The 12,358-nt window shown below is 37.6% G+C and overlaps 1 protein-coding gene across 2 annotated transcripts in view; it reads left to right on the forward strand.

Moving 5' to 3' along the window:
- Positions 1-729: 729 nt before the first annotated feature.
- The window catches only part of SHANK2 (SH3 and multiple ankyrin repeat domains 2), a 243,806-nt gene continuing 232,177 nt past the window's right edge, over positions 730-12,358 (forward strand). Inside the window, exons 1-7 of one of the 2 annotated variants that reach the window (XM_030451306.1) lie at positions 730-939; positions 6,791-6,994; positions 8,331-8,402; positions 9,002-9,110; positions 9,232-9,383; positions 10,189-10,356; positions 11,768-11,884. In XM_030451306.1, the coding sequence (XP_030307166.1) occupies positions 736-939; positions 6,791-6,994; positions 8,331-8,402; positions 9,002-9,110; positions 9,232-9,383; positions 10,189-10,356; positions 11,768-11,884 (1,026 nt within the window). In that variant the 5' untranslated portion in view covers positions 730-735. Of the gene's footprint in view, positions 940-6,790; positions 6,995-8,330; positions 8,403-9,001; positions 9,111-9,231; positions 9,384-10,188; positions 10,357-11,767; positions 11,885-12,358 lie in introns of those variants that run through there. The other variant, XM_030451304.1, reaches the window with a different exon arrangement.

Raw genomic sequence — 12,358 nt, forward strand, 5'->3', positions numbered from 1 at the left:
GTGAGATGTCTGAATACAAGTGACCTTACTTTGGATTAGATGTTACTTTCTTTTTAGCCCAATCTATACTACAGATGACTTTTTTTTTTTTCAGGTCTGCATTTGAAGATGTGCAATAGAAAGAATTTGGTAGTGTTTTTATGAAATGTGTTGTATGAGCCACAAACCACAAAGCAGCATCTGCATCTGTCAGGCTCCCTGTACTATTTCATTTTTTTGTTGTTTCTGCCACTTGAAAATGCTGTCCTTTATTGAAGCCTTATATGTACAGTTTCTGGATGTACAGGATGATAGTTTAGCACCTATATTTCTTTAAATGTATTTTTGCATTGGGAAAAGCAGGCTTCAAAGCCAGATCTGGTTCTAAGTACAGCTTACAACAGTGCTATTTAGCAGAGAAGCTGGTAATTTGCTGGCTTTTCCTGCGTTCTTTGGGAGGGTCTGATTGGGTGTGCCTGGGAAGAGAGGTCATCATCTCTTTTATTGCTCTTTCTTCTTCTGTCATTCTTTATCTTCTGTAGCAATTGGGTGGCCAGATTTATTTCCATTACACTCTGGATACTCACATAAATTACAGGAGGAAATAAAAGGAGAATAAAACGTGCAACTTTGTTGTTAACTGCATGTTACTTCCAGGAAAACAAAACTTGGAGCTGCTTCATATTTAAGACTTCAACTGCACATTTTTTTTTTCCTCTTTCTCCTTTGTATTGGCAGGATAAAAAAAACTTGAACATGCCTCGTAGCCCAACTTCCAGCGAAGATGAAATGGCACAAAGCTTTTCTGACTATTCTGTTGAATCTGAATCAGACAGTTCCAAAGAAGAAACTATTTATGACACAATCAGAGCAACTGCAGAAAAGCCAAGCAGCAGAATGGAAGACAGTCAAAGCAACACCTTAGTGATTCGAATAATAATACCTGATCTGCAGCAAACGGTAAGGGGTATTGCATTGCCACATAAAAATTAAATTAAAGTTAAGCTGTTAGCTTTGCTGGCCTCAGTCTGAAGTACTTTTGTTCTGTTTTGTTACAGTTTTTTAATAAATTACAGGCAAAATTTATGTTCTCTTTTTCTTTAATGTCTACATTTCTTATGCCAGTGATGTCTGATTGATTGCCTAAGTTGAAGGTGCCAAGAGAGTGTATTTAGTATGTTAGCTTGATGAAAGCTGTGATCATAAAGCAAAATATCTGTCTGATCTGCATTCAGAGGTAGAAGAAAAGGAATTGGATATCTAAAATCCCATCAGAAGATGAGGGATGAACCCCCAAATCACATGCTGTCTCTATAAAAAACATGAAAATGTATAACCCTGTTGTCTTTAGTTTCTCCACCATGAGATAGTTTGGGATTGACAGTAGACTGTGGTATAGTAGGAGGTTTTCTCTGCCTTTTTTCTGCCTTTCTCTGTTATTCTCTTATTAAAAGATATCCTTGTTAGATAGCTGGTGGCTTTTAGAGAATAAAAGTAAGGAAAGAAAAGGACAAATAAATTTTTCCTTGGTCCTTTGATGTTATACTTTTACTACGTGGTGATGTTTCTTGGACTTCCACCCCCAGAAATGGACAGACTCATTTTGGAGGAAGAATAGAGCATGGCATCATACTGTTGCATAGTTCTAAATATCACTACTTTATTCTCTCCCACTTACTCACCACTTATACTGGAAACATGTCAGAGAGGATTAAATGAACCTATGGCTATATCTCATATGCCTAAGTCTATTCTTCAGTTTTCTAATTAAAGAAGCTTAAGTCTATTCTTCTATTCTTTAAGTCTTTTCAACAAAAGATTTAATCTCTCACATCTTACAGGAAGAGTTGAACAGACTTTTAAATTTGTTTAAAAATATCTGATTATGTGAATAAATGAGAATAAAAGTGTGGGGTTTTTATAAAAAGTTTTTTTACATATTAGAAATCTACCTAACAAAGATTCCTCACTCTTTGTTACAAGATTTTTTTTTCCTTTATGATTGGATGTGAAAAAGTAAATGTTTGGAATGTTAGGATCCTAAAGCTGGAAAATTTGCTGTTGTAACTTTGTAAGTAAAGCAATTGTCCTGCATAGGTGCTGTGATTGGAATAACAGCTTTATCCCAAAGAAGGTCCTGGGACTTACTTACTGATTCTACACGGAACCACAGCTTGTCCAAGTTTCTGATTAATTATCTAAATTACCCTGGGCCTCCTTGAATGCTGCTGTCAATTTTCAATTGATAGTGGGCATCAGACTTTCTTCTTTCAAAATTTATTATAAAAACACATTCTTTTTATGGATGTGTGCTACATACATCACTCTGTGCTGACATTTAAGATCTACATCATACTGTGCTGCCATTGAAGATCTATCTCAGATGAAATTATTCCTTTCTTTTTAATTAAGTTCATTTTTAGAATGATGCAGATGACCTGTGTACAGGCTGACAGGGAAGAGCTGCTCTGACAGTGTGGCCTCAGGTGTGGTTGCAGAGTTCTTTTTTTAAAGCCTCCTCTACACAGTGCTGGAGAGAGAAATCTGTGTGGGAGTGGGGAGCATTATCTCTGAAATTCTGACACTTAAATTCCTTTGGCTGAGGACTGCTACTGAAGTTAAAGCAGCACTCCATTAGTTTGTAGGGTGTGTGATGAACCTCTATGAAGAGGCACTGCTGTGGGGCCAGAGCTGGAGAGGAGAGCTTCAGAGGGCAGAGCAGGACTGTGGCTGCTTTGAGCCCCAGAGGCATTTTATTAAAATCTTGGCTGAATCCATCATCACCTTGTGTCTCTCATTGCAGCATTGATTAAAATACTGGAATCCAGTGTTGTACATCTTAAACATGAAAGGATTTTGCCTGTAGTGAAGTCCTCTGTCAAGACCAGGTCTGACATGGTTAGGAGATGTCAGCTTGCTGTGTTTTTGACTTGGTTCAGTGCTCCATGAAGAGATCCAGTAAAATGGAAAGATAAGCTTTACTTGCTAGGTTTAGTCTGCTGTTCATACCAGAGAGCTGTTAGCTTCCTAAACCCCTCTTATTTCATTACTCTATTCTTTAGACCAATAATAACTTATTTATTGACACCGCTGAAACAACTAGGTTTGAAAAAATTCATTTTGTTCAGGAAATGAAATAAAAAGTATTTTCAGTTTTGTGTTCCATTCGTTCATTTTTATTGCTTTGCTTTTTCCTTTTTTTTCCTTGTCAATAAATCCTTAATGAAAACTAACTCAGTTCTTTTAAACAGCCTTATAGCAGATGATCTATTTCTGATTTAATTTATTAGCCTGTGAGCTCTTGTACAGAAGAGACTGAAAATCTGGATTCAGGTTTGCAAGCAGAAAGATTGAGAGCTTAAATGTAGTTTAGAAAGATCTGGGGAAGGTCATAGGTCAGGAGCTGTGTTATAGCTGCAAGACAAATCCTAAATGCAACCCCATTTGTTCTGTAATTATAATTAATTGAAGAGGTGTTTAAAATTAGGCTGTCTAATCAAAGGAGCATGGAACGACATAATTTAGTTTTGTTTTTATTCTTATTGTTTTCTAGAAAGTATGATTATGTTTAAAAGAAGGGGTGTTTAGAGTTTTAGATAAAACTCAACCCAGTGGGAAGCTTTAAACCCCAAGCTAAAATGACTAGGAATACAAATTTGATCATCCCCAGTAACAGTAGTGTAAGTTGCCTTTATTTCATTGCATGTATGAGATAAGCACCAAGCATCAGAAGAAGGTTGTGCTCCTATAGGAAACTATTTTAATTATCACCCATTGTAGGAAATTTGTCTTGTTGCTCTTTTATTCTCATTTGAAACTTTAAAGGTAATGTAAACTTTGACAAGGTCAGACAAAGCTCTTTTGAAGACTTACTTTTCTGTTCTTTTATCAGTTCTTTTATTGTCTGCTTTTCAGTTCAGATGATAATCCAACATATTGAAACAATACTTTGTAGAAAGAGTAATTTTCCTACTGCTTTTGTGCATCATCCATATTCAAGTTAAGTGTCATCCTTTGCACAGGAAGGTGGAGAATATTTCAGTGAGCGACTGATAGATTTCCTGAGCTCAGTGAAATTACTGAGGAGAGCATAGAAAACCCTCCAGATTCACAAATATAGGTCCATAGGAGGATGAGAAAAAAAGCCATATTACCTGGCATTTAATTTCCTGGTGGAATAAGCTGAGAGGCTCAGCTTTAGTAGCTGTTTTATGGAGGCTGAACATGTGTCATTTCTTCTGAGCTAAAGCTTATTTGCTGTGCACCGAGCCCAGAGGGCTCTGGCTTGAGGATGACCCTGACTCCTTGCTGTTGAGATGGAAGTGGCAATTACTGACTGGTTCCTCCTCTCTTTGCAGTAGTGGTGCAGGGTTTAGGCAATATTCAGTTGTGTTTGCCCTTAGTTCAAGGGCAGGGGAGTTCAGTGTCGTGCTGTCAGTGGCACTCACAGGTGACAGATCTGCATCTTTCCTCCTTGGTAAGCAAAGTTGGCAGCCCCCAGCAGTTTGCTGCCCAGGGCAACTGCCCACCTTGTGCCTTAAGGCAACTTGTGTCTGTGCATGGCACTGGATATTTTTTGGATGTGGAAAAAAGGATGAAATAACCCTACTGTGCTTTCCTCTGTGGTTTCCTCTGATCTCTGCCTGGAACTTTTTGGTTTGAATCTAGGGTAAGTCTTCTTGCATCCACTTCCTTTGTCAGCCCACGTGGGAACATACTGTAAGTGACTCTGATTATGACTGGAAGGAGTCTGGTTCTTCTCCAGTAGTCAAGAAGATCTCCTTTACGGGATATTCTGAGAGTTATGTCCAGTGTTTCATGCTTAGCATTGCACTTTTTCCTAAAATTCAAGAGCAGATCTGTCAGACAAGTGTAAAAAATGCTTTAATAATTCTATTTTCAACACATGTTGGTTGGTTTGCTCTTCAGTTTTATCCTATACTTATGTTACTGGTTTCCAGTCTGTACTGCCCTCCACTGCCTCAGATCTATCCCAGGTTTTCCTTTGGAACTTTTCAGAGGTGTTCTTCTGTGTCCTGTTCTGTGACTGACTGTTCTTTGCTGATTGCTGTTTTTTGTTGAACTTCCTTCTTTTTATCTTCAGTTTGACAATGGAAACATTGTGGGTCATGCTGACAACTGTTATTATACCCTGAATCTGGATAGGTGATCTGACTTGCCAGCTGATGGTGTGGCCAGACTTTTTTTTTTTGACCTTTCATCTCATGAGTTCTGTGTTTTCTGAATGCTTTTTGGTGCAGAAAAGCAGTACCAACAATAACTAAGTTGAACTCCAATCACAAGTCAAAATGAGTGAATTTCTCTGTTCTTTTCATGATACCCAACTCTCATTTGCATTTTCCACTTTTTGGCTGTCACATCTTTAATATCAACGTCTTCTATTGAAAGGAATAACTTGTATTTTGATGTTTTGACTAGCACATTTTGGAGGCAGCTGTACAAACCATCCATCATGGTTCCTCTGTTGCAGTTCAGTTCTGTGAGTGACAACTTTGAGAGTCTGATGAAAAAAGTCTTGGTTGATAGCTTTTGAATGGATAAATGTTATTCCTCAGAGATTCATTATTGCCATTGAATTAACATTGTCTTTGTAGGTGAGCTATATTTTCCTCTTCTAGTCCTTCTGTTGCACACAGTGACCTACTCTTACCAGGAATTAAAGATTAGAAATGATCCTGTCTGTCATGATCCAAAGATCTTTAATATCTAAAATACAGGGCTCACATTTCAGCAGCCAATGCTGCTCTGCTGTCAGGCTCCTAGGCTTGGATTTTGAGTGGCCTAGTGTGGTTTTGAAAGTGTTTTGGGGACACTCAGGGCTTCTTTTTTGGTTCTTATTTGAAAGAACTGGTCTAATTTTTACAGTGTATGTAGCTAGCCTTCAAGACAGACTGTCACAGCTTACCTGGTCTTGGGATGCAAAAAAAGGGTGGAAAGAACAGATTCCATATCTGTCAGTGAAAAATATCTTGAAGTTCTGTATGTGTTTCTGTAGTTCTTTGACACTAAACTATCCCTATTTTTATGACTTCTAATTTTTTTTTTAATTTATTTTGTTTATTATAAGCCCTTAAAGGTTAGAAAATATTGTCCAGCTTTTTAACTCGGTTAAAACTATCTCCATCTCATTTTCTTCTGCCCATGTACCACACCATGTCCATCTAAGGAATTCTTATTTCATAATTAATCAATCTGTGTGTAGACTCTGCTGTGATTCAACTGTTTTCTCAGGGTAGAAGGTGTGACAGTAGGTAACAAGTCATCTACATGACAGAGGTGATAACTGTGGTGGTCCTAAATTTCTCAAATTCCAGCTTGGTAAGAAGCAGAAAATTTGAAAGGGTTTTCCAATTTTTCAGGTCTGTAGTTTCTCCCATAAAGTTAACCTAGGACACCTGTGGCTTAAAATGAATTGGAATTCTTGCCTGAAGACCATTTTTTAAATGAAATTGTTGAGGATCTGATTGTCAGAACAACCTAGAATTAAGTAGATGGTTAAACATCTTGTAGCATCCCTTTCACTTGGATTTCAGGCAGGTTTTTCATGCAGGTGTTCTGTCTCTGATGTTGTGGAAGGACTTGAAATATTCTTTGTTTTCACAGTGTTTATTCATTAGTTATTATAGACGAACATGTGTGTGAAATGTAATTGATGTATATTTTGTCATGGAATTTGTAGATTTATTCTGTATATATCTATATACTTATGGCATTTGTAAATTTTAGAATGTAAGATATTATTTAAAGACTTTTTTCAATAATTAGATTTACAAATAATTTATCTTTGCAGAAATGCATTAGATTTAACCCAGAAGCTTCAGTGTGGGTTGCAAAGCAACGAATTTTGTGCAGTTTGAATCAGAGTTTGAAAGATGTCCTGAATTATGGACTGTTCCAGCCGGCAAGCAATGGTAGAGATGGGAAGTTTTTGGATGAAGAACGACTTCTTAGGGAATACCCACAGCCAGTGAATAAAGGAGTTCCTTCACTTGAGGTATTTTTAGATCTAATATTGATACAAACTTCAGAGTGCACAGATTTTGTCTGTCAGGATCCTGAGAAAGCAGTAAGGGAAGAAAGGGTGTGCATGTGTGAAGCAATCACACACAGACACTGGAATTTCCCCCTCTCCATTGCTCTTGCAGAGGCTGAGCAGCTGCAGGGGATAAATTGGGCAGAACTGTTGTGGCACTGGGCAAACATGGAACAGAGCCAGATCGTGCTGTATAGCAGGAAACTGGGGCATGAAACTAGTATTTAATTAATTTTGGTATTGCTTGTATGGTGGGACATCAACCACTAATAATCTGCAGTTAATAGACTTACGCCACTATAACACAAATCGAAGGAAAAAGAAAGAAGGTTCAGAGAAGGTTTCAAGCCCTAGATTTTCAAGTCCCTAGATTTTTTAGCAGTTCATTTCAGAGATTCAGTCTCTGCTGTCCATGTTATAGCCATATGTAGATTAAATGACCACTTGAATTGTTTTGTCATGTTCTGTTTCGTGAGTGCTCAGTGTTTGCAAATTTCTTCTCACTGCAGCTGAAGGGTTGTAATGCAGGGGTTAAAATGGTCCTGGGAAAAGCCAGTATTAAAGCCTCATTCAGTACAGTCTCCTGGTCCAACCAATGTGCTCCATTCCTTCAATTCTACATGGTAGGATTAGGTGACATTAAAGTATAACTGTGTAAGCCCCATTTTTTTGTGCCATAGATCTTGCTGCTCTGGCCACAGGGTAGCAAACACAGGGTAGGATAATGTGTGAATGAGTTTCAGTCAAAAAAAGAGACAATCCTCTGAAACTTCTTCACAGAACCACTCCTGTTAAACATCAGGAGAACTATTCCCATGTGAAAGTTCTGCCTATGATGATACAGAGATTTTTCAGGATTCCTTTATTTTATTTCAGAAATACTAAGCTGATAACATTGAGATATGTATTTTTTCTTCAACGTGTCTCCCCAGTTCTTTTTGTATGAGACTGTAAATGGAAGTGCACAGATACCCTTAGGGAAAAGCTCTTTTCACTGTAATTTTTGCTTATTTATGCAGAATCTCAAGTCCCATCTCATTTCCCTTACACCTTCACTGATTTCATTATATTTATACAAGATACGAATTTTGCTTATCTGAACTGTAAAACTATGATGCCACTGTTTAAACAGAGCTCTGATGATTGGTGAATATTCAAAGTTATATAAGAATCCTTCTTTTGAATTTTTCTTAAATCTACATAATTGTGGAAGATAGTTTCTAGGAAGATCAGAAAATGATCTAACAAACTCTTAAGGCATATGGCACATTTTAAATTTATTCTTCCTTTTCCTCAGTTTCGATACAAGAAAAGAGTGTACAGACAGTTCAACCTTGATGAAAAACAGCTGGCCAAGCTTCATACAAAGGTATGTCCACTTTCCTGGAGAAGTTAGAAATTGCCTACTTAGCAAGGTAGTGTGGCTGAGAAACTGGAATTAAGTAGTAATTAAATAATTACTGCCTGGTCCAGTTGCTGAACAACAACGAGTATGTGTGTCCAGTGCCAGCAGAGATGTGTGGATTGTGGTATGGGAATTTCTCTCTTAGCAGAATTCCCATGTTTGACTCTTCCATGTGCATACAAGTAATTTTAAGTGAACCTTACTTTGTGGATAATACATTCTTTCAACCTGCTGTAAAATGCTGATCTAGGTCTTCAGACTCATTTGCAGGTCATAATAGTAATAATGATCACTGTATGCCAAGCTGATTTCTTACTGAGTGACTTTTGACATATTTTCCTTAAAAATCTCAAACCTAGAATCTTCTTACTGTGTTTGAGTTTTGAACATCAGAAACTGTCAGGTTTCTGCTCTAAGTACTAAGTCAGGTTCTCCAGGGATGTGAATTAGCTGCTGTTCAATGATGTCAGTGGTTATTGAATCAATTGATGGAATATTTTACTCTTAGTAAAAAATTCCTTTTTAAAAATGGAGGATGATTCAGCTGTCAAACTTTGTTTCAGGCTAATTTGAGAAAATTTATGGATCATGTTCACCATCTCTCAGTGGAAAAAATCACAAAGATGTTGGACCGAGGACTGGACCCAAACTACCATGACCTGGAAAGTGGAGGTTAGAACAAGAAAACTAGCAGCATATTTATTATTTTTTTTTAAACTTAGCATTTTTAAAGCAAATGTATTTTTTGAATTTGCTTAGCTTTTTTTTCAAGTACATGCTATTCTCTTCTTAGAAACACCCCTAACCTTGGCAGCTCAGCTTGACAATACCGTAGAAGTGATCAAAGCTCTGAAAAATGGAGGAGCACATTTAGACTTCAGAGCCAAAGATGGAATGACAGCTCTGCACAAAGCAGCCAGAGCCAAGAACCAAGTAACCCTCAAGGTGAATGCTTTCAGTAGCAAATTATACAGTATTTTATAGAAAAAAATATAGAAAGGAGAATGCTTTCAGTTAATTATGATATTGTCCTCAATGGATCCTTTAATGTGTGCTTGATTTAGTGCTTTCTTTTGACTTTTAAACTTTAGGATTTGCTTTCTATAATGGGATTTTTCATTTCTAATTTTTTTTGGTAGGAAAAAGAAGTGATGAAACCCTAGTCTTGTTCATTGATAGGTGTCGAAAGATCTGAGGAAACAGGAATAAAATTATGGTTCCTTATCTCTTTGAAAGCAAATGCCACTGGCATGGATTACTCATTATATCTTAACACAGTCACTTCTGTTTTCTTTTGTAATTTGAGAGATATTCTTAGATCACCTTGATATTCTAGATTAAGTCTTGTGTTTATGGATTTTGAATACTTCCTCTTGACAGATATTCAAGTTGCATGGCGCGTCTCGTTGAGGCATCTTAAAACTGAAGAGGTGAATGTATTGAAAGGGGCAAGGCAGCATTTTCACAACTGAGATTTCTGAATTTACTGAGGGGATGGTCCAGTGGACACTGGCACTCATTCTTGCCTGACTGTCCCCCTAGATTTCTTTAGATTCTAATTTTTCTGAGGTCATTCCTTAATTAACATACTCCATGCTGCAGCCCATTCTATCACCTTATTAAGAAGTGAGTGAAAAATTACACATTATGACAAATATCAACTTTGTAAACACTTCTTCAGGTAGAAAAGTCCCTTTATATTTAAAAGTGCCTAAAAAATACATTTTTCACAGTTTTTGATTGCTTTCAGACCCTTTTAGAGCTTGGAGCATCTCCTAACTACAAAGACAGCTGTGGCCTGACACCTCTGTACCACACTGCTATTGTGGGAGGGGATCCCTACTGCTGTGAACTGTTACTTCATGAACATGCTACAGTCAGCTGCAAAGATGAAAATGGATGGCAAGAAATTCATCAGGTAGGAAAGATTACTTTTTTTTGGAGCTCAAGTTGCTTGAGGAAATGCTCCACTCAGGCCTGTGGTTAAATGCTGATTTGAAAGCTGTTTGGATATGTTCAGTCCATGTGTATGGAAGTATGGAATAACATCTTTGTTCTGTTTGCTTGTACTTTGCATCCTACTGTGGTGGATTAGAAGTGGAAACTGTTCCAGAGGAGTTCTGTAACTTTGGAATCCCTCATTACTATGGATTTTTCTGCAGAAATTGTGCTAATCACATTTATGTAATGGATTCTTTTTATTAGATGCTGATTTCAGTAACCTTGGTAATATTTCTTGAGTATTTTTCAGAGGTCCTTTCTCTCTTGTGACCTTTACAGAAAGATTTGGATTCAGGGTCCTTCTGCTGGGATCTTTTCAGTATGTTGCACTGAAGGATGTAAAACGCTACAAACTCATCATTTGAATCTGTTTTCATTCCCTTTGTGTGGGAACTGAGATTTCAGTGATTTTTCTTTTGCTGCTTCTACATGGGTTTTCCTTTCCTCTCTGAGATGTTAAACATGTGTATAAAGGTGATAGCATGCTCTATAAAGGGGAAAATATTTTATAAAAGCAATCTTTTGGGTTTCCTGGTGCTTATGGTATATCTTGAGTCATCCATGGTGCCAGAATTCATTAGGTGCTGACACATCTTGATCAGCTTCATCATAGCAATTGGAAAGGTAGACCTCTTCCTCACCAAACCCCTGTATTGTATATCTCAAGAAGACTTTTAATGTTTGGACAGGAACTTTTTGGAAAAAGAAAACCTCACAGCCTGCTTTTTTTGAGTTTCAGTAGAGTCATGTTCATAGAGGTTTATTTCCAAATATTCAGATTCTAATATTTTGTGTGACTGATAAATTAACTCTTGAAGCTTTTTGCTTCCTTGGGATCAGTGCCCTCTGTGTAGTGTGTGTCTCCTTGACATCACAGGATTTAGAAGATTGTGACTTAAGTTTTGTCCAGATTTCCCCAAACTGTTTTCCCACCTTAAAGGCAAGCTGTAGAAATCTGATCATCTTCAGCGCCATCTGGTGGGCAACTTTCAGAAGAGTAGCAGGACAGAAAAATCATTACAAGTCTGCTTGTCACAATTGACAGTTATGAAAGTTAGTTGATAAAAAGCACCAAAGTTTGTATTTTCTCCATCCCTTAAATTATCATTTCTCAAATAAGCAGCTATTTAAATTTATGCACAGACTTGCTGTACCTGGAGTGCATTTACAGGTAGCTATGAATATCTGGGCATTAGTCCCTCCCGTTCAGTCCAGGCATTGTTCTAAAAATGTCTTAAGTAAAATAGCATCTTCTCTGCTAAAAATATTTAACTAGAGGGCTTGCCTGGGTTGTATAATAACAATAACATGAATTCTTCTCTTGTCAGGCTTGCAGATATGGACATGTCCAACATCTGGAGCACCTTCTCTTCTACGGCGCCGATATGTGCGCGCAGAACGCCTCAGGAAACACAGCGCTGCACATCTGTGCCCTGTACAACCAGGTGAGCTGGCATCCACCTCCACTGCAGTCACACTTCCCTCCCTAAGTGACATAAAGATCTCCAGAGGGAGATGAGGGGGCTCTTGGGGTCCCCTCTGTGAAGTGGGAGGGATGGAGACTGGAAGCTGCAAGGGGATGGCATGGAGCCAGGGGAGAAAAGGCATCATTGAGGTACAAATCCTAAATCCTTCATGCCCATCCACAGAAACAGAAGCTTCTTGAGTTTCCTATTGAAGAAGTTTACTGCTTTGGTGTTAGTTTTTTCTGACATGCAGTTTCTTTGCTTTTAATGAATGCATTTTGGGATAAATTTCCCATTATTATTGATCTGTTACACTGAATAAGAATGTAGCTTGTTATTTTTCATTTGTTTTATTTAATATGCAGTGAAGTTTTTCTTGTTTTAAACACTGGTCATAGGAGCTAGAAAGAACATAATTAAGAATTATTAGCATTTTACTCACTGATTTTGAAT

This window comes from Calypte anna, chromosome 5 (genome assembly GCF_003957555.1).
Source record: "Calypte anna isolate BGI_N300 chromosome 5, bCalAnn1_v1.p, whole genome shotgun sequence".
Classification (NCBI taxonomy): domain Eukaryota; kingdom Metazoa; phylum Chordata; class Aves; order Apodiformes; family Trochilidae; genus Calypte; species Calypte anna.